The following is a 20,394-nucleotide window of genomic DNA, read 5'->3' on the forward strand; positions in this document are numbered from 1 at the left end:
AGCATAATCTCCCCTGCTGGCCCCTCGTGGACATGTGCCAGAATAATTTTCTCAAAAAGCTTGCCCGGGATTGAGGTAAGACTAACTGGCCTAGTTTCCCGGGTCCTCCTTCCTCCCTTTTTTTGAAGATGGGAACCACCTTGGCCCTCTTCCAGTCCTCTGGCACCACCCCAGAGCACCACGAGTGCTTGTAAAGCTGTGCCAGGGGTCCCGCAATGACCTCAGCTAATTTCCTCAGCATGCTGCATAGAAGAGCATGCTGATAGGAAAAGCTAAGATAGAAGAGTCAGGATAACTATATATAATTTGACCATGGGTTTTTGGCATGTCTGATTGCATGAAAATGTTTTACATGGAAACATGGGCAACTGGTGCCTCTCGAATCTGGGAGGGGACCTGCAGAAGCCAGTAGCGGTGACAGGGACAGGGCTAGCAATTACCTGCAGAAGCCACTGGTGGCGTTGGTGGTGGGGATGGGGATGGCAAGCACTTGCAGAAGCCACTGGCAGTGGCAATGGGGATGGCCCTGTCGGGGGGGCGCATGCCCACTCATGCCCCCCCACCAGTCACCTATGCATGGAAATATGCAAGTAAAATAGAAGTTTGCTTGAAGGAGATGCACCAGAACTGAAATTATGGAGTTCTGCCAATGGCTGGCTTGCGATAAGGCTCGTGAGCTTTCCCCTTCACCATCCCATCAGATACTATCCACTTGTCTTTTTTTGTAGGGATCCATGGGCCATGATGTCTACAAAAATCTTGGTGAGGGTTTAGCATTGTCTCATTGTTTCCTTATGCTCATCCTTTCTGTTTGCTATAATTATCTGTTGTCTCTTGCCTTGTTCTTAAATTGTAAGCTTCTCAGCAAAAAAAAAAATTGCTGTTTATACAGTGCCAAGAACAGCACGGCCCCTGATCTACGATTGGAATCTCTAGGCTCTCACTAGTATACTAAGTGTAAAGGCTGTGTAAAATGCAAAAGACACCAGAAATTTGTGCTTTACAACTTTCATTTGGGATAGAAATTTTCCAGTGATCATGAACACTTTTTACAATTGCATGCAATGGTCTGTACAGATGGAAATAGTCTTTTCCACTCGGGCATTCTCAAACTTGAATAAACAGGCTAAAATTGATGATGCTCTTTTTTCTTTTATGAGCTCTTGGAACCTGTATTTTCTAGGTTCTCCACTCCTTTGGTTCACTATTAGCATGTTACATGATACTGTTATAACAGGCATGACTACCAAAGAGAGTATTGTTGTCTTTCATTGTTTTTTTCCTCGGCCATTGTGACTGGTGAAAAAAGAGGCAGGATGTGAATTGGGGAAGGAAACAGAAAAACAAGGCAAAAGAAATAGAAGAGGGTGCTGTAACAGCACATGGCAACTTTTGCCTTTTGTTAATATTGATTGATTTCTGCCAAGTCAAAATTTCATTTAGCTTTGTTGGCAAGCAAAACTGGTGTTATACATCTCAGCCACATTCATATGAATGTCTCACAAGAAAGGCTACAATCAATCCTTCCAAGTCTTGTTATGTACCACTATCCTTCCATGATATAATACTCTGAATTCTGAGCACTGATTCCTCACTCCCTTTTTGCACATCACAAGTTGGTGTACACTCAAGAGATCTGGTCCTGACCAGCTAATGCCTCAGCTGCTACATTCTGCAGCTGCGCCTTCTCTTTACAACCTGAATTTGACCAGACTGAAAAGTCTATAAAAAAACCAGGCAGGATGAGAGCTTAAGGACGGGGTCTTTGTGGGGAGATTGTACCTTTTCCAAGGATTTTCTTTGACCTGCCACCAGTGAAGAGATACTAATGTTATTGCGTGTGTTAGTCAGTCACTGTGTACGTAATCACTGAGCCATGTGATAGCATCCTCAGTGGCCATGTGCAGTTCTTGTAGCTCACCACTGAACTCGAGCAGCCAGCAATCATCAAGAATATGCAACATGGTGTCACTTGCCCTTGAAACCAGGAAGTGAAGCGGTACTAAAAAAAAGATGTTACTATGTTTAGCTTCTGAACTTCAAGGAAACTTAGTTCTTTGATTAGGGCACATCCACCAAGTCTCAAATATGGGTTATCTCCTTTTTGCTGTTTATATCCAACACATTCATTAGTTTTTCTAACCACCCCCAATCTCTGTAGCAATGTTTTTATGTTTCTGCTACTTTACTTTTAGCCCTAATCTCGCTCCTAGACAGCATTTTGCTATTTGTAGCTATTTTGGTCAGCGTTCTGTGAATTTCTTTAAATCTTGCTTTGCAGTTTTTCATTTACACCAAACTAATCCACTCATCAATCTAAGCCCCATTTTTGTTTTTGGATGTCACCTTCATCTGATATCAGCCTATAATCTCAAGAGGGGTGCCAGGTTGCGTTTGCTGCATCATACGTTGCCACTAAACACCCCTCTTAATTCATTCAGTTATAAACAAGATGGTAGAAGAGACATTTTAATGGCATTTTTGGTACGGGAAGACCTTTATCCTAAAATTCACTTCAGTTAAATCTGAACCCAGGCAGTTGTGTGCAGCAGGAACAGCAAGCTACAATTTTGTTACTTTATCTTAAAGGCTCTGTGAATGCTTTGTCAGTAGAAAATATGATTCAGTAGGAAAACGTTCCCATGTGTACAGAGAGAACTTTCTGAACAAGACACATTTATTCTTTTTATGTGCCAACTGTTTCAGTACAAGACACAATCATGTGGCCTTACAAGGCACCTCTGGGAGGGCTCAACAGGCTGGTTGTCTTAGCATAGAGAAAGGATTCTGATTCGTAAGAAGGAATCTCTCTATACAGGAAACAGCCATTTTATTAAGCCAAAGATCTAAACAACCTAAAAGCAACTGGATATATTTTTTTCCTTAATGCTTTGCGCTAGTGGCTACCTTCATTGTCACTATAGGATGGGAATGGGTAAGTGAAACTGATAGCCAGATACCTTGGCAAATGTTTCAAAAAGACATTTTCCATGCTTCTTTTTGTGAAAGGCTATTATGCTACATAATTTTAAGAAGTCCATGTTTCCTAGTGAGGGTACGTACTGGTTCCTAAAGGAAATTCCTTAACTGGCACCAAACCCCAGGTAGACGTGACAGGGGAGCTAACAAAGCTGAAATTCCTGCTCTCTCTATTAAAAAGATACCCCATTATACAAATGCAGCCATTTTAGATTATGAAAGGAACCACAGATATCAATTTTTTCTGTGAATTTGGTGCACTTAAAAGATGGGTTAGCCTGGATACAATAGCTCTTTTAAATTCAGGAGACAAATAGTTTGAGTTGCATAAGTGAAGAAGTTCCCTTTACTGTAACTAGAAGCCCCATATGATCATGCAGTAAAGTGCTAGTGTAAGGAAACTATTTACTCCTCTGAAATATTGGTAAGTGGGATTAATTAATACCAAATATCTCTGCTGAAATATTGGTAAGTGGGATTAATACCAAATGGAGCAGTGAGTTGCTAAAAAGACACCTATAGACAAGGAACGGAGTAAAGACCAAACAGTTTTTTCAGTAGGCCATCCCAATTTGAAAATACCTGCCTCCAGAAAAATGAGAATGAGCTATCAAGAGGGGTTCCAGGCTACATGTTGCAGTTTATTAGTCCATTAGTAAAAGCTCAGGGTTTCTTTTAGGTTTCAGGTGGTGGTCTTTTTTCCCTCCTCCCCCAGATTGGGGTCTGGATGTACAGCAATAGGTATGAAAGTCCAAAATCCATATATAGCATTTGCAGTGCTGAGAAAACAAGCTGCATTTGATTCAGGACGGGTAGTTTAATATTTAAAGTTATATTGGTACTTCTTTACAGATCAGGAACAGAAGGGGAAAAAAAAACAGCAGCTGGAGACGAACACAAGTAGAATTTAAATATTTGTTCAGTTACTTTTCTCAAGTGCTACCTGCACTTATATAACAGGGATCCTAGACAGATGTAAAACTTCCTCGGTATAGTAACAAGCATTGCACATGAATTGTGTAAGCTTGTAAAATAGCAGAGTACAGTAAATTGAACAGGATCCAGTGCTTCTCTATAGCAGCTGTTTAAAGCTGACCAAAGATAAACCAAAAAAAGAAAAAAAAATAAAAAATAAAAAATCAAACAGCTTTTGTTGTGTGGGAGGTCTAGGCACCTAGTACGTAATAACCAGAGGAGTCCATTAAACAGGTGGTGTAAGTTCAAAACTAGGTTTCATTTGAAGTCCCGAGCATCAAATATTTTGGTGCCTGTTACTTGGGAAGCTGATGCCCTGCATAAAAACATTAAACCCTTAATCAAAGCCTTTGAAATGAATAGTCTGATTGGTCATTGACCACCTGTTGTCAGGGCTGCTGTGATTCCATTCACTGGGATTCAGACTACAGAGATACTGTATAGTAATGTGTCAGTAGGGTTCTTGGTCATCACACTGCTGTCTCAATTGATGCATAAGAAGAAAGAGACCAGTGCCCATAGTCAACAATTGAACACATTATTTAGAGTAGTCTCTGTAGAGATTGACCAGGGATATGAAGATACTCTGGCCCCCTCGTGCGTTTCCTCTCTTTTTAGGCCATTGTTATTTTGGAGATTAATATTGATTTGGTTCCAAACAAGAGGCTTAGGTTTCAGACCAGCACTTCCTTTTCAACTATTTTTGAGTTTCTTTAGACTCTTTCCTGTGATTTTATTTTGTGCGATTTCCAGGGAATTGTGCATCATACACTCACAATATATACATTTTTATTTATAATATAGTATATATAAATTATATTAAATAGATATTTTATATATTATTATACATCTTACACATTGCCCTCTTCCTGCCCTTCCTCCCCCCTTGACTATTGGAAACAAAATCACAACCAAAATGACCAGGAAACATTCATAATTTTTAATTCACACCAGTAATAAAATTGCATTACATTTTTCATAAAATAAATGTTCCAGTTTATATACAGAAAACAGACTGTACAGAGCCCTCCCCCAGACCTCAAAAACTCACAAACATACAGGCAATGCAGTGCTCAGCTAAGCAGGCACAACTGTACATCTAAAATTGTAACTGCTTTGTGTTGGGGGGGGGCGGAAGGGGGAAAAGTACTACAATGTATATAGTCCTTTCTGGACCAAGAATTAAAAAAATATTGCAGGCAAGCTGACAGACGCCCCTCACTGCTTGTGTGGTCGAACGTCCATCCCACAGTGCTTCAGTGAAGCAGGGTTCGTTATTGAACTTGGGATTCAAAGCTTCCGTTAAGCTGCCCTTCCTCATAGTCCATCTGACACAAGATCATGTTGTTCTTCAGGAAAAATTTGTCTCCCACACAAAATCTGAAATGTAAAGGGGGAAAAAAAAAAAAAAAAAAAATCAGCTATCTAAAATGTAATTGTTTTTTTAACCTGGTGGCTCTATACTGAAGGGGAAAAAATGACAAGAGAGTAGCATTCTAGATGGGTTATAAAGGACATCATCAGTTTTGCCTCTCAGATGAGAATTGGAGAGGGCACAAGTTCTGTGGATGAAGACTGATCTGGGAACTAGGACAGCTGTGTTGTAGTTTTCAGTGAACAATCCTCTAGATGAGCCTTGGTTAGCCATTTAACCCCTCCCTCCTGTCCCCACAACCTTTGTTTGTGCTGCCTACCAAGACTGTAATTTGCGACAGAGACAGCCTCGCACTAGGCCTGTGCAGAATTTAGCACACAGGGCTTCATTCCAGCTGAAGCCCCAGGACATTACTATAACTAAGAATAATTTGACAGGAGGATGAAAGAAATTTGCCCCAATTGACCAGACTTTCCAGAACACAAACAGGAAAGTCAGAGAGGTTTTATTACACGGGAAAAATGAGGCATTCTTTGGTATTCATATTTCCATAGCCTTCGAGGTGAGGCTGTATTTACACTAATTTATAGGCAATGACAGGCTATTAAGTCCTTTTTCACCCCCTTATGTACAGTACAGAACAATAAATAGAAATTTCCTGATGGCTAGACTCTTAACCTTTATCTTCACTGAGAGGAGCATAATGTTCTCTATATACCATGTAAATTGTTCTGTTTGTATTAAAGTTGACAGAGAGGCTTGTGATATTTAGCAATTTTATTTGACAATTAATGTTAAAAAAAAAAAAGTTCCACATATAATGCTGGAAAGGTTCAAATTGACAGCCAATGACCTCTTCATACTTCCTGTTTGCTACACACATGCAGGCTAATCTGGGTGTGTGTATAATTTTTAAATTTCAGTGTATTCCTGTTCAAGGACAAATTTTGCCTCAACCCATTCAAAGGGGGTCATAGCAGAGCAAGACAGAATAGCATCCTCTACTGTAGCCTTTTGAGCGGGTACAACAGGCTAAGTTGATCCATGCTAAGGCCAGTTCAGAAGGGCAGACACTGTAAGTATCTGTCCTGTAAGGAAGCAGTAAACAGCAATTTTAAGAAGACAAGGATTTTAGCCAGGGGTATAGGAGGAAGAACACAGACCCTATGCACAACAGAGCCCACAAATGCAAGATAATTCCTTCCTCAGCAAATTCATTTTAAGTTGTCAAAATCTGCCTCTTCCCAGGGACTGGCTGGAATATTTTTAGAAGCTAGAGTTTTTGCATGAGGCTAGACATATTGCATTACAAGAGAGGTGTTCCTTTAGGTAAGCCCTATGACATCCCAGCCTCTCCTATGGGTCAGCGGATTCCTTGCATAGGAAGGCAGTGAAGTTGTGGCTTTCTTATTTTGTGACTTAAACTAAGCATGCTGCAAGTCTGTGCTCTGTATAGTGGTTTTGAAATGTAACTACCTAACTTGTAGTACAGAAGAGAGATAAAAGCTGCTTATCTAAGATGAGACTGAAGTTAAAAAGTAGCCCTGTGCACATTCTTATGAAAGTTACAGCCCCAAAGGTTTTGCTCAATTTAAGGTAAAGACACAGCTGCTTATTTCTTGTTACTTACTATTATGTTAAATTGAGAAGAACTTAAAACCTGAGGAGAAGTAATGCAACCTGAAGTCCTGCCACTACTACAATCAACAACTGCCTTCTGTTAGACCTAGCTGGGGTTTACCACCGGAAGGCGGGAGGGAATAAAAAGCCTAGGAATCGATTCATAGAAGTTGTGTGTGGTTTTACTTTGAAAAACTGAATCAAAATTGGCATCATGGGTTCATGATCATCATGAGAAGAAATGACAAACATTTCAGATGGCATAACATTTAAAAAGTGTTTCCTACTCTTGTATTATGACCACCATGCTAAAAGTAGAAGCAAATGGTCCAACAGAACATTGCTGTTCAGCTTTGATGCAAAAGGGGACAAATTTATAGGGCAACAGAGTAGTGTAACCAGGGGTGGGCGAATGGGGAACCAGCCCCCAGCACCGACTTACAGTGGATGCAAGAATGGTGACCATCCCAAGAAGCCCCTGTAGTGGGGCAGCTTCACCTGGGATACGGGAAGCCCATTCTGCAGCCACAGTAGTCTGCTGCCAATGTGCAGGGAGCCGTGGCAGGTAAGGTTCTGCCCCTACCTTCTGCAAATCAGCACAACAGCATTTCCCCCTCCCCTGGCCCAGGGTGCCTTAATAGCTAGTTATGCATCTTGGGCCAGAGGAGAACTGGCTATACCATTCATAGCCTTTCCTCAAAGCCCAGCCCTGATGTTGTAGTTTTCAATTATATCCAGACTGAACAGCAGACTCATTTCCATTGGGTTTCAAAATGTGACCAGTCTCTCAGGAACAACTGACTACATGACACTCTTGACATTAGGGCTTTAAAAAAAAATCTCCTGAGAACCTGCACAAGATTTTGGATTCTTCAAGTTTGAGCCATAGCATGATACAGCCATAGGCCTCAGCTCTGCTTGTGTGACATGTCTTCAGGCAAAAATATGATCCCAATTCTCAAAAAAAAACCCAAATCAAAACAGTTTAGGCTTCTTTGCACTGCACTGTTGTTCTTTCCTGACTATGGCAAATACCTGTCCTCCTCTTGTGTGAGGATAGTCTCGGAAAGAGTACCAAAGCACACGCAAGCAGGGTAGGTCTTAATTGTACACTACCAGGAGCAGAACAAAGGGAGAATAGTGTTCTGTATTTCTTTGTTCTGTAGGGCCATGTTGAAAAAGAAGAGAATGAAATAAAACTTATCTTTCACAATGAGAACTTATGTGGTGCTTTTCTCTATAAAATGTTTTTGTGAGCTCCCAAGGAAAGCACAGCTATTGTTTAAATTCAGTTTTAGCCAACTAAAAGTACAATTACAGCCTGGTATTTTCCTTCTGCTTAGGGAAACAGGGTAGTTAGGATTACTTACAAGTTAGTTTCTTGTCTCCCCTAACCTTAACTTTGCTAGTCAATCCCACAGTCTGAGCCAGGTCTAATAGCTGGAGCACCATTTTCCTGTGTGGCAGTGCTTGGGATCAGTGAGCTCTAGATGATGAAGCCTGCCACTGAAACGCATGGTACAATATCTGAGGAACCAGGAAGAAAGCACAACTGGGAACTCTGGCTTGGGACACTATGCCCTATTATGAGCACCTTCTCAGGAGTGGGGTGGGTGGAATAAAGTGCTTGCCACCTGCTGGCATGGACACAATGTGAATCGGCTTCCCTGAGCTTCTGAATGGCAGTAACAGGATGTCAGAAGCATATTTAAAAAAAGACAGGATTAGCAAGACCAGGTACCAATGTACTTTGATGTAATTTGTCTTCAAGTTTGTCTCTGTCCAAACACAATAGCCACTAGATGTCACTGTAACCACAGTGGAATAACCTATCAAATTAGACAGCTTGATTTATTACAGTTGCCAGCATTAATAGGAAGGCATTCTACCCAAAACAAGTAATACCAGCTTTGTGCTTGATACAGTGACTTCAATTAAAGCCACCCAAACTACATACTGAGTTCTTGATCCTGCTCTCATGTGTACTGTTGTAGTGGCTGGGCACAGCTTCACTTACTTCAACAACTTACGCTGGTGGAAAATTAGCTTGAGGAAAGAAAGTCAGTCCCAGTATTTTTGTGCATTCTCACCAATCCAATATGGAGCTGGTGGGGCATTGTGCATGGAGATGCATACTTTGCCATACGCACATTTTACAGTGCTCCCTCCCTCCCCTAAGTGTCCCATACTGACAGATTTCAGGGTAGTAAACATGACAAGTTATACATTTTAAAGAAAAATATTGGCTTTGAAGCAAGTAGCACTGGACTCCCCTAAATGCACCAAGAGCTGCATCACCTATCTGCATCTCCTTTTCCTAACACATCCTTCACAAATAAAGTCAGTATTAGAGCTGCCTACTTGATCCAGCAACTGGCAAAACACCTCTCGACTCCCAAGACAGAATCCAAAGTACAACTGGCCTTTGTGCATTGGACAGTTATCATTCCCCCTACTTAACTAAAATGTAGCAATGTGTTTTTAGTCCTGTTTTAGTTGAGAGGAACATCAGAAGTTTAAAAAATAGACTCACGTCTAAAGGGGAGAACGTGCTGCATGTACTGCAGCGGATTTCCAGGACTCAAACTTAGTTCTACTAAGGTCACAAGAGAAAGCTGAGCCCTAAAACCTTGTCATACCAGTCCTGACATCCAGTCAGCTATGGACACCAGTAAGGCAGGCAGAATTCACATGTTCTTTTATTGTACATCCTTCAGTTGTTATTTGAATGAATCTCATTTTGGGTTATACCACAAGCATACCTAACTACAGTAATTAAGCAGAAAATGGAAGGGAATAGTTCCTCGACTTGGAAAGGGCTTGCCTTAAAATCTCTCTCTTGTCCCTGCCTTCTGGGTCTACTACAAGACTGATTTTAAGCAAACCTGAGTTAAAAAGCACACAGGCAAAACAAAATCCTCTATCAACGGATGTTCAGCAGACAAGCTAGATGCTAAAAGAACTCAGGTACTATTCATGTGACTTCAGAGCAGCTGTGTAGTACACACTGAATACAAATGTGCAATCTTCTCACCCACCAAAAACCTTCTGATGGTAAGGAGCAGCTACAAGCAAAAGGACTGCAGGGTAGACAGGTATTGTACAGGTAACTACACAAAAGAGAACTCAACCAGTTCTAGCTGGAGAGTTCCTCTTGCTTGAGAGTCTCAGAAAAGCAGTGCAGATCACACAGATTTTTCTGTTCCATGGGCAAAAAACAAATTAGTTTGTGTGGCATTTTGTTTCATTGGGGGGGGGGGGGTGTATAATAACTGCATCCTCACCGCTGGTTGCAGAGCTGGCAGGCAAAGCAATCCAAATGGTAAACATTATCTCTGGCCCTCATCACCATCTCAAAGGCAGGGATCAGTTTACTGCAAGCAGCACAATTCCCGGTGGTACCAAAGAGCCTGCCAAAGAAGCACAATCATTAGAAGCCATTTTAATTAAATGGTGGAAGGACTAATTAAGTGTAATTAGCAGTATCAAATACTGTATTGCACCAATAAATAGAAGTTGCCATCTCCATTTCGCTGACCAACCAGTGTGCAGGAACTTGGGATAAAACTGCCTGGTGAGCAAGCTCTGCCTGTTGAGATGAAACTTCACTCAGCTCGTGAGCCTAGGGCTAATTTACTGGCTAATGGAGAAAAACATTAAACACTTAGAATGTTATTTTGGGGCTCACAAAATTTCAGTCACAACAAACTCTCTGGTTATCTGGAGTAGCAGGGTTTGTTCTCTGCATATCTTGCTCTCTTTTCTCTGCATTCTTGCCCCATTTGCTCTTCACTGTGACCTAATGGACTGACGGACACTGTCAGTAACCTAGCTATGTGGGGCAAAAGTGCAGGAGACTTACAAACTTTGCCACCTCTAGCACAGCTCAGGAAGACACTAACTTATCTCCTGCATAAAAAAGCAGTGTGCATTCATGTTTTACGAGCCACTTTGCAGGTTTTTCTTCTCACTTCCCCACCTCTGTTCCTAACCCTATCCTCCTGGGAGCCAGCTAAGCTCTTATACCAAGGCATGGCATGTTGAGCTGTTCCACTTCAGCTCCCAGATCCTTGAAGATAGCCCTTCAGCACTGGAAGCTTTGCCATTTTCATCTTGGCTTTCCCTATCTGTCTCCCCAGATGTCTGCTGCTGTTACCGCTCCCTCAGGGGGATAACGAAAGCTACAGTATCACTCCCCCAGCTCTGACCCTCAAAAATAAGTCCCTGCAGACCTATGATCCAGAACCACTCCTTGGTGATAGGCACCACCGCACTTCTAAATTAAAGCCATTAAAATCAATTTTCAGTTGCATTCAATGTAGTCCATGAAGCAGAAGTTTCAGCTGTAGATTGTGAACAATCAACATACATGTGGTTAGTTAATTTCTATTTAGAAGACAGCTTGAAATTTAACCTTACTCTTGAAGCAATATGGAAAACACCTCTCTCATACTACTCATTAGCTGTGTGTGCAAACACATGCTTGTAACACTTCCCCCCAAACACTGAACATATTTGGCATCCCCCAAAGTTTTGAAGCTAGATCTTGTGAATGAAGATGCTAGCTATTTTCATGAGTACCTAGGTAGGAGAGAGATAGCTAGCAGTCTCAAGTTCGGCAGAAGGCAATACAAGGCAGCACTTTATAAACTCACTCATTCAGATGAAGTAGGCTGAAGCCTATGAAAGACTCATGCCTCTCTAAATACATTAATTTATGCAATCTGCCCACCTGGACAGGAGATGTAGAAGAGTTAGCCCAGCATACATTGAAAACCTTTGGCTGCTTTCTCAGCCTGTAATTTCCTCACTTTATCAATGCTACTGATCTGTGTAGCAGGATCCCTGAAGTGGTATGATCCTCAAAGAACTAACCCCCCTCCCCTCTTCTCCCTCCAACTGTTTGGGGGTTTTTGGGTACATAAAGTAAAATCTTATTTCTTGTGTCACGTGTTAAAGTACACATCCATCGTTCTTCTGTTATTCCTGAACGAGCAGCTCCTGGAATTCTAAGAAGAAACAAGAAAGAACAGTTTTCTTTGGGAGACTAGACATTTTCTCCTGCCACCTTGCTAAATGCCTATAGTACAGGGGCTATACAGAAATCTCATAAAAGAGTGATACAAGAAATATATAATCTTGCTTTAAGACTTCACCATATTGGGTCGGAAAACCTAACAAAGCAAAATGGCAGAGCATTTAAGTCTGTATAGCCTAACATAAGGCAAATGGAAACATGTTCACCTTATGGCACCACACAACACAGGCTCTAACTTCTCTGCACTGCAAGTTAAATACATATTAGAAAGCATCCTCTTTTGCTTCTGCTCTCACAGTTGGGCAGGGAGATTTCTAAGGAAGAATATGGATCAGTAGCAAACTGGAGCAGAAGGTGCTGGTAGCCCACAATTTCCTGCCTGGAAAGCTCCAGGGCTAGTGTGGTTATATGAAGTCCTTTATTTGAGACACACTGTACAAGGAGATTCTAGCCTCCAATTTGTTTTTCCTCCATTCACAGTTATTTTGCTCAGTAAAACAAAAGCATGCTTCTATCACTCCTCCTTGTTACCGTCTCCTCCCACTGTATAAACAGGACCTTTCAGACCAGCAGGAACAGTCATCTGTTTTGGTTTCCTTTCAAGACCAGCAGATTGGGAGTACAAGGGTATTTACAATTTTAGAATGACCAAGTCACAGCAAACATTAAAACCCACCCCCCAAAAAACACCACAGCAAGAACAGCTAACCTGAGTGAACCAGCCCAATATATCTGGTAGAAGAAAAAGGGAAACTTAATCCTAGATTTGTTCCAGGCACGGTACTGCTGCATGTGCAGCCATCAAATATCCATTATTCATTAGCATCACAGTTGTGCAGAGCTCAATCTAGATTAAACAAAATAAAGGGGCCCCAGACAGCACCATTTGCATTGTTAAGCAGGCGCTTTTTTTCACGTTCCAAATAGGATACTTCTCTAAATGGAAATGATGGGGAAGTTTGGACAGATGTTCACTTAACTATTTAAACAGTTAGCTTAAGAAACATGAAAAATGTATTTGGCACTTAATTCACCTGTCTTTTTTCAGGGGACTGACAGCAAACAGATTGTTTAACTGTGCTGAATGTTTGCGAGAGACCTGCAGCTTATGTTCTGGCCAGCTGAAATCAGTTGTTTTCTAATGTCGACATAAGCATAACTTCCAGCTACTCAGTGTATTAAACTTCTTTCCTTCTACTGAGCTGCAGATATTCCCCACTATCCTTTCTATACAGATGACTATTTCACAATCAGGGTGGCATCCCATGTTCAATTTAATGCTAAGTGCAGTAAAACAATCAAGCAAATGCAAGTTCAAGGAGTACAGCACATGTTAAATGCTCTTGTGGCAGTTGCAAAAGTTGCTCCCTTTCAGGCCAGGTTTATATCCTAACACCCAACTTTAAAAAGGTTACTACCATCCAATATTTTGCAAATGAAGTGAAGGTGCAATAAAGCTCTCATTCTGGCACTTCCCTGAAAAAACAGGATTAAAAGTAGGAAGCTTTTTATATCTGTATATTCGCTAAAGCTAAAACACACACAGACGTTAAATGCTGGGGTTACCTGGGGACTGGCAAACGGGGGAGGGACAGTCATTTGTGTGTGCAGCTTGAATGGCAATTAACTTGAATTAGCCACTACTGTCCCAGGGCAAAGTATTAATTCAGATATTTCACAGGTGCTTAACATGGGACAATGAGCTTGTCCATCTGCAGGATCCTAGGATAAAACACTTTATACTAGGAGAAATCCAAGGCCTGCTTTAACTTGTAGCTCACATATCAATTCTCTATTGACCATCAATATAGTTCTTGGTAAAACAGCCACACACTGGTCTCCTAGATATATTTTCTAGCAGAAGGAAGCTTGTCATTTAAACAGAGTGCAGGCTTACTAGAGAAATGCATCAAAAAGTCTGCAGTACTTAGGTGATTTTAACTGGCATGATACCAACAGCAAGAATATGACTTGGAGATGAAGGAGTTTTTTTTAAACCAGGCTTTAAAAAAACCTGCCCCCTTCCCCCCCAAGTTAGAAGACAGCAATTTTTAAGTACAGATTTATATCTCCTTATGTAATGAGAGGATCCAGCCAGCTTGTAAATAAGCTTAGACTATGCAGATTTAAAATTTAACACAATTAAACTTTTACCCTGTGGTAGTAATTATGTTTAATGGCTCTTACCCTGAACTTAACCATGTCTATTGTCGTCAGCCAATCTGAAAGTAGGAGTTTGTCCAAGGACAATTTTCTGTAGTTTATAGGCACACTAAAAAACTGGCTATTCTATACACCGATTGGCTGTTGATGTCACTGTGTATAGTAAAAATTAAAAGCTAATTGGCATACGGAAGCAGCAGCGAATATGAATGGATTGATGAGGAAAGAAGGGAGCATTTTGTGGAAGTGCTATGTGAACGTTAGTCGCTGCTTTTATTTAAAGAATTATGAAGTCCTAGCAGCGGTCTTCTCTAAAACAGTCTGGAATCGGCAATTCTCTGTATGTACTCTGAATCAATTATGTGTATAGGAGGAACAATTATGCAGAACTTATTTATTTTTTTTTATGAAGGGGACAAACAAGAGGCTTACTGTGGTAAAAATGGGAAAAGGGCTGCACTTCTTTAAAATGGGCATGATTTCCTACACATATCTGTCACTTACAGAGGCCCATCAAGTTTTCAAGAATTTTCCTCATTGCTTCACTCACATTTATTTGTGGTCCAAAATCCAAGACTGTCAACTTATTTCCTGCACTACTCTAAACCTACCAATATGCACAACCAGATGTCTAATTCCATGTCCAGGTCCCTAAGATAACAGCAAGCTAATGGGGGGAGGCAAAAAACCCCCAAAAAGTTTTGCTGTGAAAAGTTTGGGAATGTTTATGTTAGAGAGGAGATGAACAAAAAGGATACAAGCATAGATAAAAATAACAAATGATGGAGAGAAGACGCATTGAGAATTCCTACTCTCCCTATTTTATAAAAGATGAGAGGATAGGGAAAGTTCAATGAAATTAAAAATGACAATTTCAAAATGTATGAAAGGAAATGCTTTTCCTATTTAAAGCATAAGACGTTGGAATTTGTGGAAGTTGCAGGAAGTGGAGGCCAAGAAGTTTACAGGATTCAAGAAGGGTCCAAATGTGTAGTTGGATAACTGGTATAAGCTAATAACAGATTTAACAGGAAAGACTGAACACCCCATGCTTAGATTAATCCCTAACTGCTGGGATTAGGCCTCTTCTTCCATGCTCTTTTGAAGTTTCTGGTGCTGGTCACCATCTAGTTGCATTATAGATATGACGCAGTGCAGGAGTTGCTACGTTCATTTCTCATACCTTAAAATACACAGCTATGAGAAGAACAGCTCTTTCACTTGTACCAAGTGAGCTGGACAGACTGCATCGGTATTATTTCCTACAGCATGCACATGATGCTATTAGAATGAGACATTTGGGTATCTTTAATGTGAACTGACAAAGGTACTGACTATGCACATAACTGTACAGAAAGTTTAACTGCAAAGTCAAGACTGTCTGACATCTCTGTAGCCTGCCTTTGTCCAGTATACAAAAGTAACCTATTCTTACCATGTGTTTCTCTTTCTGCTTTTCTATTTGAAAATTGAAAAAAAAGAACCCCACTAACCAACAAATAATCCCATCACATACAATGATTACGTTAGGCAAGTGCATCCTCCTCAGTGCAAGAAAGTTAAAGCTGCAGTGGAAACTGCATCAAATTAAGGATAGGAAACATATTTTGAAAATAATTAAATTGGTCTTTTCAAGATACCTTTGACTTCAGTTGCAGAGAATGCATGTCTCATATGCCAAAGGGTTCGTCATTCATGGATAGCTTACAGAAGGAATTAAACCAATGTAATATAAAGAGCCCTCTGCCTGGGTGACTGCACTAGCTTGGAAACTAGTAGCCATAAATTTTGGGGTTGCTTAAGGGTAGGTCTTCATTTAAACAGCCTGTATGAAAAAACTGGCCTGTCACCAGTTTTTGGGGGGAGGCATTTGTACTTGGTATGAAGCTCTTCTACTTATTGTAGAGAGTTTAAGCTCAGCCTTCGTCCACTGCCCCAACTTCCCATTATAACCAAATCACAACTTTCCTGGATACTATGTAAACACACACGGAGCCAAGTTTCCAAAGTGCTAGAGGCATATTAGAACGTCAAAGGCTAAGAGAAAGAATTAGTCCACGTGGGTTTTTTTTTTTGTTTTTTTTTAACCTCATTGAAGAGGTTTGGGAAAGAGTCAAATAAACTAACAAACCAACTGCACTTTGGCATTATCCTGGAAAGTGCCGAGTTGCACACGTGAAAAAGCCTCCAGACCAGCTACCATGTATAAAGTAATCTTTGCTTTGACACTTCAAATTATGACAATAAGATTGAGATGCAACTATAGTTTCAAAGCAACATTTTCACTGTCATTCTGTTTGGCCACAGAGTTCAAGGCAGGGAAAGGCTGTGCACGGTATGGTCTTGACCATTTGAGGCAAGTTTGTTTAGCTAACCCTAACACTTTATTAGGCTTCTCAAAAATAAAATAAGAACAACACACAACAACCACCACCACCACACCTGATTAATCGTATTAAAAAAGGAAAGTTCATGTGTGGCTAGAAACAAATTAACAGAAAACCTTTGAAAGCAGATTGCTGATGAATGATATGTACCCTAGAGAGACCATATATGCTGTGTATTTCCTGAAAGAGCATCACTGCCCTTCTTGGAAGATTCTTCAGCTTTAAAAATCCTTTTGGAAGATGAAAAGTAAATTCAGTTGCACCAACACTTAACAGATGAGCTCAAGTTCCTCTACTTATGGAACAGATGAGATCCAACTTTCAGAGCTTTGTACTTTGAATGTACAGCTGCAGCTGGACCATTTGGTTTGGTGCCATCATCCTTCCTTACATGTGGAAGCTCACTAACTAGATGAAGCTCTATGTGTTTCCTTGCCAAAGGGAAGCAACACTTATCTTCAGAAGTCACTTCTTAGTCATCTAAATAAATCCTACCTATTTGCTGAGTATGAACCTTCTAAGGAAAAAGCAATTTACTATTAAACAATTACAAGTTGCATCTCTAGCCAGCACTTGGGCAGAACGGAGCAGACAGGAAAGGTTGGGTATTTAATGCATCTGACTCTAGGAACTCTCAATGCATTGCTTCTGCCTGACCCTATTCCAACTGGAATTGGGTTAAAGGCTCGCTTGTAAGCAGTGTCTTGGATTTATTAATAACCATATAAGCTGAATGCCCTCGTTGACCCCCTGCCAAAAGCTGGGATAAGAAGATCAATCCACTCCTAGTCTATGCTGAAGCACTGGAGTACCATACCCAACTGAAAGCTGATCAAAAACACACAAAGTCAGTTAAGTGTCCTGTTAACTCTGCTGGGAACTGGATCAGGCTTCACAGGAGAAATATCTGTTTTAGGCAGCATTAGAGTTTTCCTTGGCAGCATCTTTGATCAGGTAGATTTGTTTAGTTTATCAAAATCCAACTAATCCTAGTCTGTGTAACAATTAACAATATATAGAAGTTAATTGCTCAGTTTGTCATTTTGAATCTGATTCAGGAATAACTTCACTGAAGTTTAAAGAGTAAAACTGGTGTAAGAGGGGAACATCATGAAGACTTCACACTAGAAAGTCTAAAATAGGCTGACTGCCACCAGGGAAATCCAGATAGGGTTCACGGCGATTGCCTGTGTCCTTCCCACTGAGTGGATCTTCAAATCTGTAGATCATCGAAAAGAACTAGTATTTGTATAAACAAAGCAGCACCATGAAAGGATTTCTGTGCTTTAGTGGAATAGTCGCTTCCAATACTATTTGCGTATTCAAAATAAACACATTAAGAGGAAAACACACAGGGAATCATCACTATTAATTGAACACTAGATCTATATGTTCCGAAAAATGTATCCAGAAATATATGTCTAAATGCAGCTGGAGACTAAGGCAGGAGTACAAGAATAACAATTTCAAACACCTTAAGACCTGGTTTCATTTTTCATGGTTTATGAAATGTGAAGGTTAACAAACGTTCCTTCAGAAGCAATGACGACAATTTATCTCAAAACAAATGATTAAGCTATAGTCTGCTAACAATTCCTGAAGCACATTTCTTCTGAAGAGTCACTTGAGGACATGTATACACTCAGGGGTGGCACCAGCCTTTTCTCAGTGGTGGGGCTAGTCAGAAAATTGGGGCACAGAAGGGGCTGTGCTTTACATCTTCTGGCCAAACGTTCGCTTTTTAACAATACCCATTTAAGGCGCTCTGCCTGTGCGGGTGGGAGTGGTGTGGGTGGCCGCAATGCTGGGAGAGGTGGCTAAGGGGAATTTTGGAGGTGGCTATAGCCTCCCCAAGTCCCCCTCTCCCAAGCACTTTCCTTGTACACACTACTGAAAGCCTGCTACATTGGACAACAGTCTGCTTCAAAGCAATGAAGGCAAAGCACACGTCCAGAACCTATACTGAGGTTTGCCCCACTCTAATGAAGAGAAAACATTCAGGCTAAGTACAGACAGTGAAAAAATCCCATGGCTGAATCAATTCAGTCTTTGTAAGTTAATCTAAGATGTGTAGGTTGAACAAGTAAGCAAGTGAACAGACATTCACTTTTGATTCCAGAAATGCAGCCACGTGCCTGCAGTAGCCCATGTGTAGCTCAGCTGGAGCAGACAGCTTGAGTCAAGGCCAGCCCACGTCAAGGCCAGCCCGCCCACCTTCTCAGGGGAGGTGCAAAGCTTCCTGGGATGCTGGTGGTTTGTGTGTTAACTTGAGTCAGGAGAAGATCTGGGACAGAAGTTCAATAAACCAATTTAATCTAAATCAGTACTACATCCATCCAGGTTTATCTTAAACCTGTTTCAGCCATTTTGAAAGCAGTTTGTGTACGCTGAATTCTGCTGTTACAGATTTGAACCGGTTTCAGATCACTTATGCTGGTTTGTGTAATTTCTGTCCCTAGCCTCAGTGTATAAAAAGCTAGTCCTCACCCAACTTGCATGCATCAGCCACAGGGGCTTAATTAACAGGATAGCTCTTCTTCCATGAAAGATCTGTGCACTGTGCTGACCACTAGAGAAAGCTCCAAAGCAGAAGTAGCAGCATGTCAACAAACAGACCAGTGAGGAAAGCAGAGCTCCTAAATACACAGTCAAAAGCTTGCATTAAAAAAAGTGAGCACTGAAGCTGAAGCAACATCAATCATTTCATAAAAAAAAAGGACAGGAATTTATAAACATATGAACACCATTAATGCTCATAGAAAATATAGCCTTTGTTTCAAGCAAGTTGCCAGAATGCTAGGTGCCTTTACATCAACAGTAATAAGGCCTGTTGCAGGTTAATAGATTTGGGCCCTGACCAAGCAAAGCAGGAAGGAAATTCCACGGCTGGGTTGCTCACTATTCAAGGGGCAGTGCTTTCTCAAACCACAGACTGGCACCTTGAGCTCTTTAGATTATCTCAACTATTACAGTACCACATGGGTAAAAACAGCCATTCCAAGAGGCACTCTGCTCTCTAAACAGACACCAAGGAACTCCAATAGAGCACATGCTCCTACATTTAAATTGTAGGAAGTATTTTTTCTGATTTCTTTTACCTTTGCTCATATCGACAGACCTCAAACTGGTTCGCTGCTTTGTAAATAAAGCCGATGCACCAAATTATGATAAATACCCAATGCTGCTCTCACCAGAAACTGCATTCAGCAAGTGGTCAATAATTAATTCCTCTGAAGGTCATCATAATGCTGTAAGTCATCATTATGTACTTATTTGAACATAGCTGTAAATTTATAAATATAGATTTAACAGAAAATGTCATTATAATTTGCTGGTAATTCACTTCTACTTGGTCTAAAGCATGCTTTCTTTTTTACCTTACCTGAAAGAGCATGGGTATTGGCTCCAAAGCCATTAAAGGAGTCTAACAAGAAGGCTCATTCACTGGGACTAAAGCACAGAGATCTGAGAAGCAAACAAAGGACTGAGGAAACATTTAGAAAAGAACAGTTCTAAAGTCTGTGGGCAAGAGGGAGGCTCTCCAGCCTCAAGAGAAAGTGGTCCAACTTGAAGGCTGGCCAGGTTGGTAAGGGAGATGACAATGGATGCTCACTGTACCATGCAAGGCAACCAGGGCACACAACACAAAAGACGATACTGAAAAAAAAAAAGCAGAAGTGTCTGCAAGAATGCCTAGTGGTGAGCAGGGCAAGGAAAGTGTCTACTGTATTTCTAGTCTTTGATGAATAAAAACAAAAATCCTGTTCAGCTGGTTATTAAAATTAAAGGACAAAATGACTGGAATATCAATAGTTATTGATATTTTGAAAAAAATCTTGGCCCTGGTTAACATTTGT

At 40.8% G+C, this 20,394-nt stretch overlaps 1 protein-coding gene across 4 annotated transcripts in view; it reads right to left on the reverse strand.

Annotated features, from left to right (window-relative positions):
* Positions 1 to 4,871: 4,871 nt before the first annotated feature.
* LMO1 (LIM domain only 1) overlaps positions 4,872 to 20,394 on the reverse strand; it is an 84,072-nt gene continuing 68,549 nt past the window's right edge. For all 4 annotated transcript variants that reach the window (XM_019551967.1, XM_019551965.1, XM_019551964.1 and 1 more), the window contains 2 exons: positions 10,234 to 10,359; positions 4,872 to 5,334 (listed from right to left, as the gene is read on the reverse strand). In XM_019551967.1, the coding sequence (XP_019407512.1) occupies positions 5,229 to 5,334; positions 10,234 to 10,359 (232 nt within the window). In that variant the 3' untranslated portion in view covers positions 4,872 to 5,228. The remainder of the gene's footprint in view (positions 5,335 to 10,233; positions 10,360 to 20,394) is intronic.

The sequence above is a fragment of the Crocodylus porosus genome, unplaced genomic scaffold (assembly GCF_001723895.1).
Source record: "Crocodylus porosus isolate Cpor-Errol unplaced genomic scaffold, CroPor_comp1, whole genome shotgun sequence".
Lineage (NCBI taxonomy): Eukaryota > Metazoa > Chordata > Crocodylia > Crocodylidae > Crocodylus > Crocodylus porosus.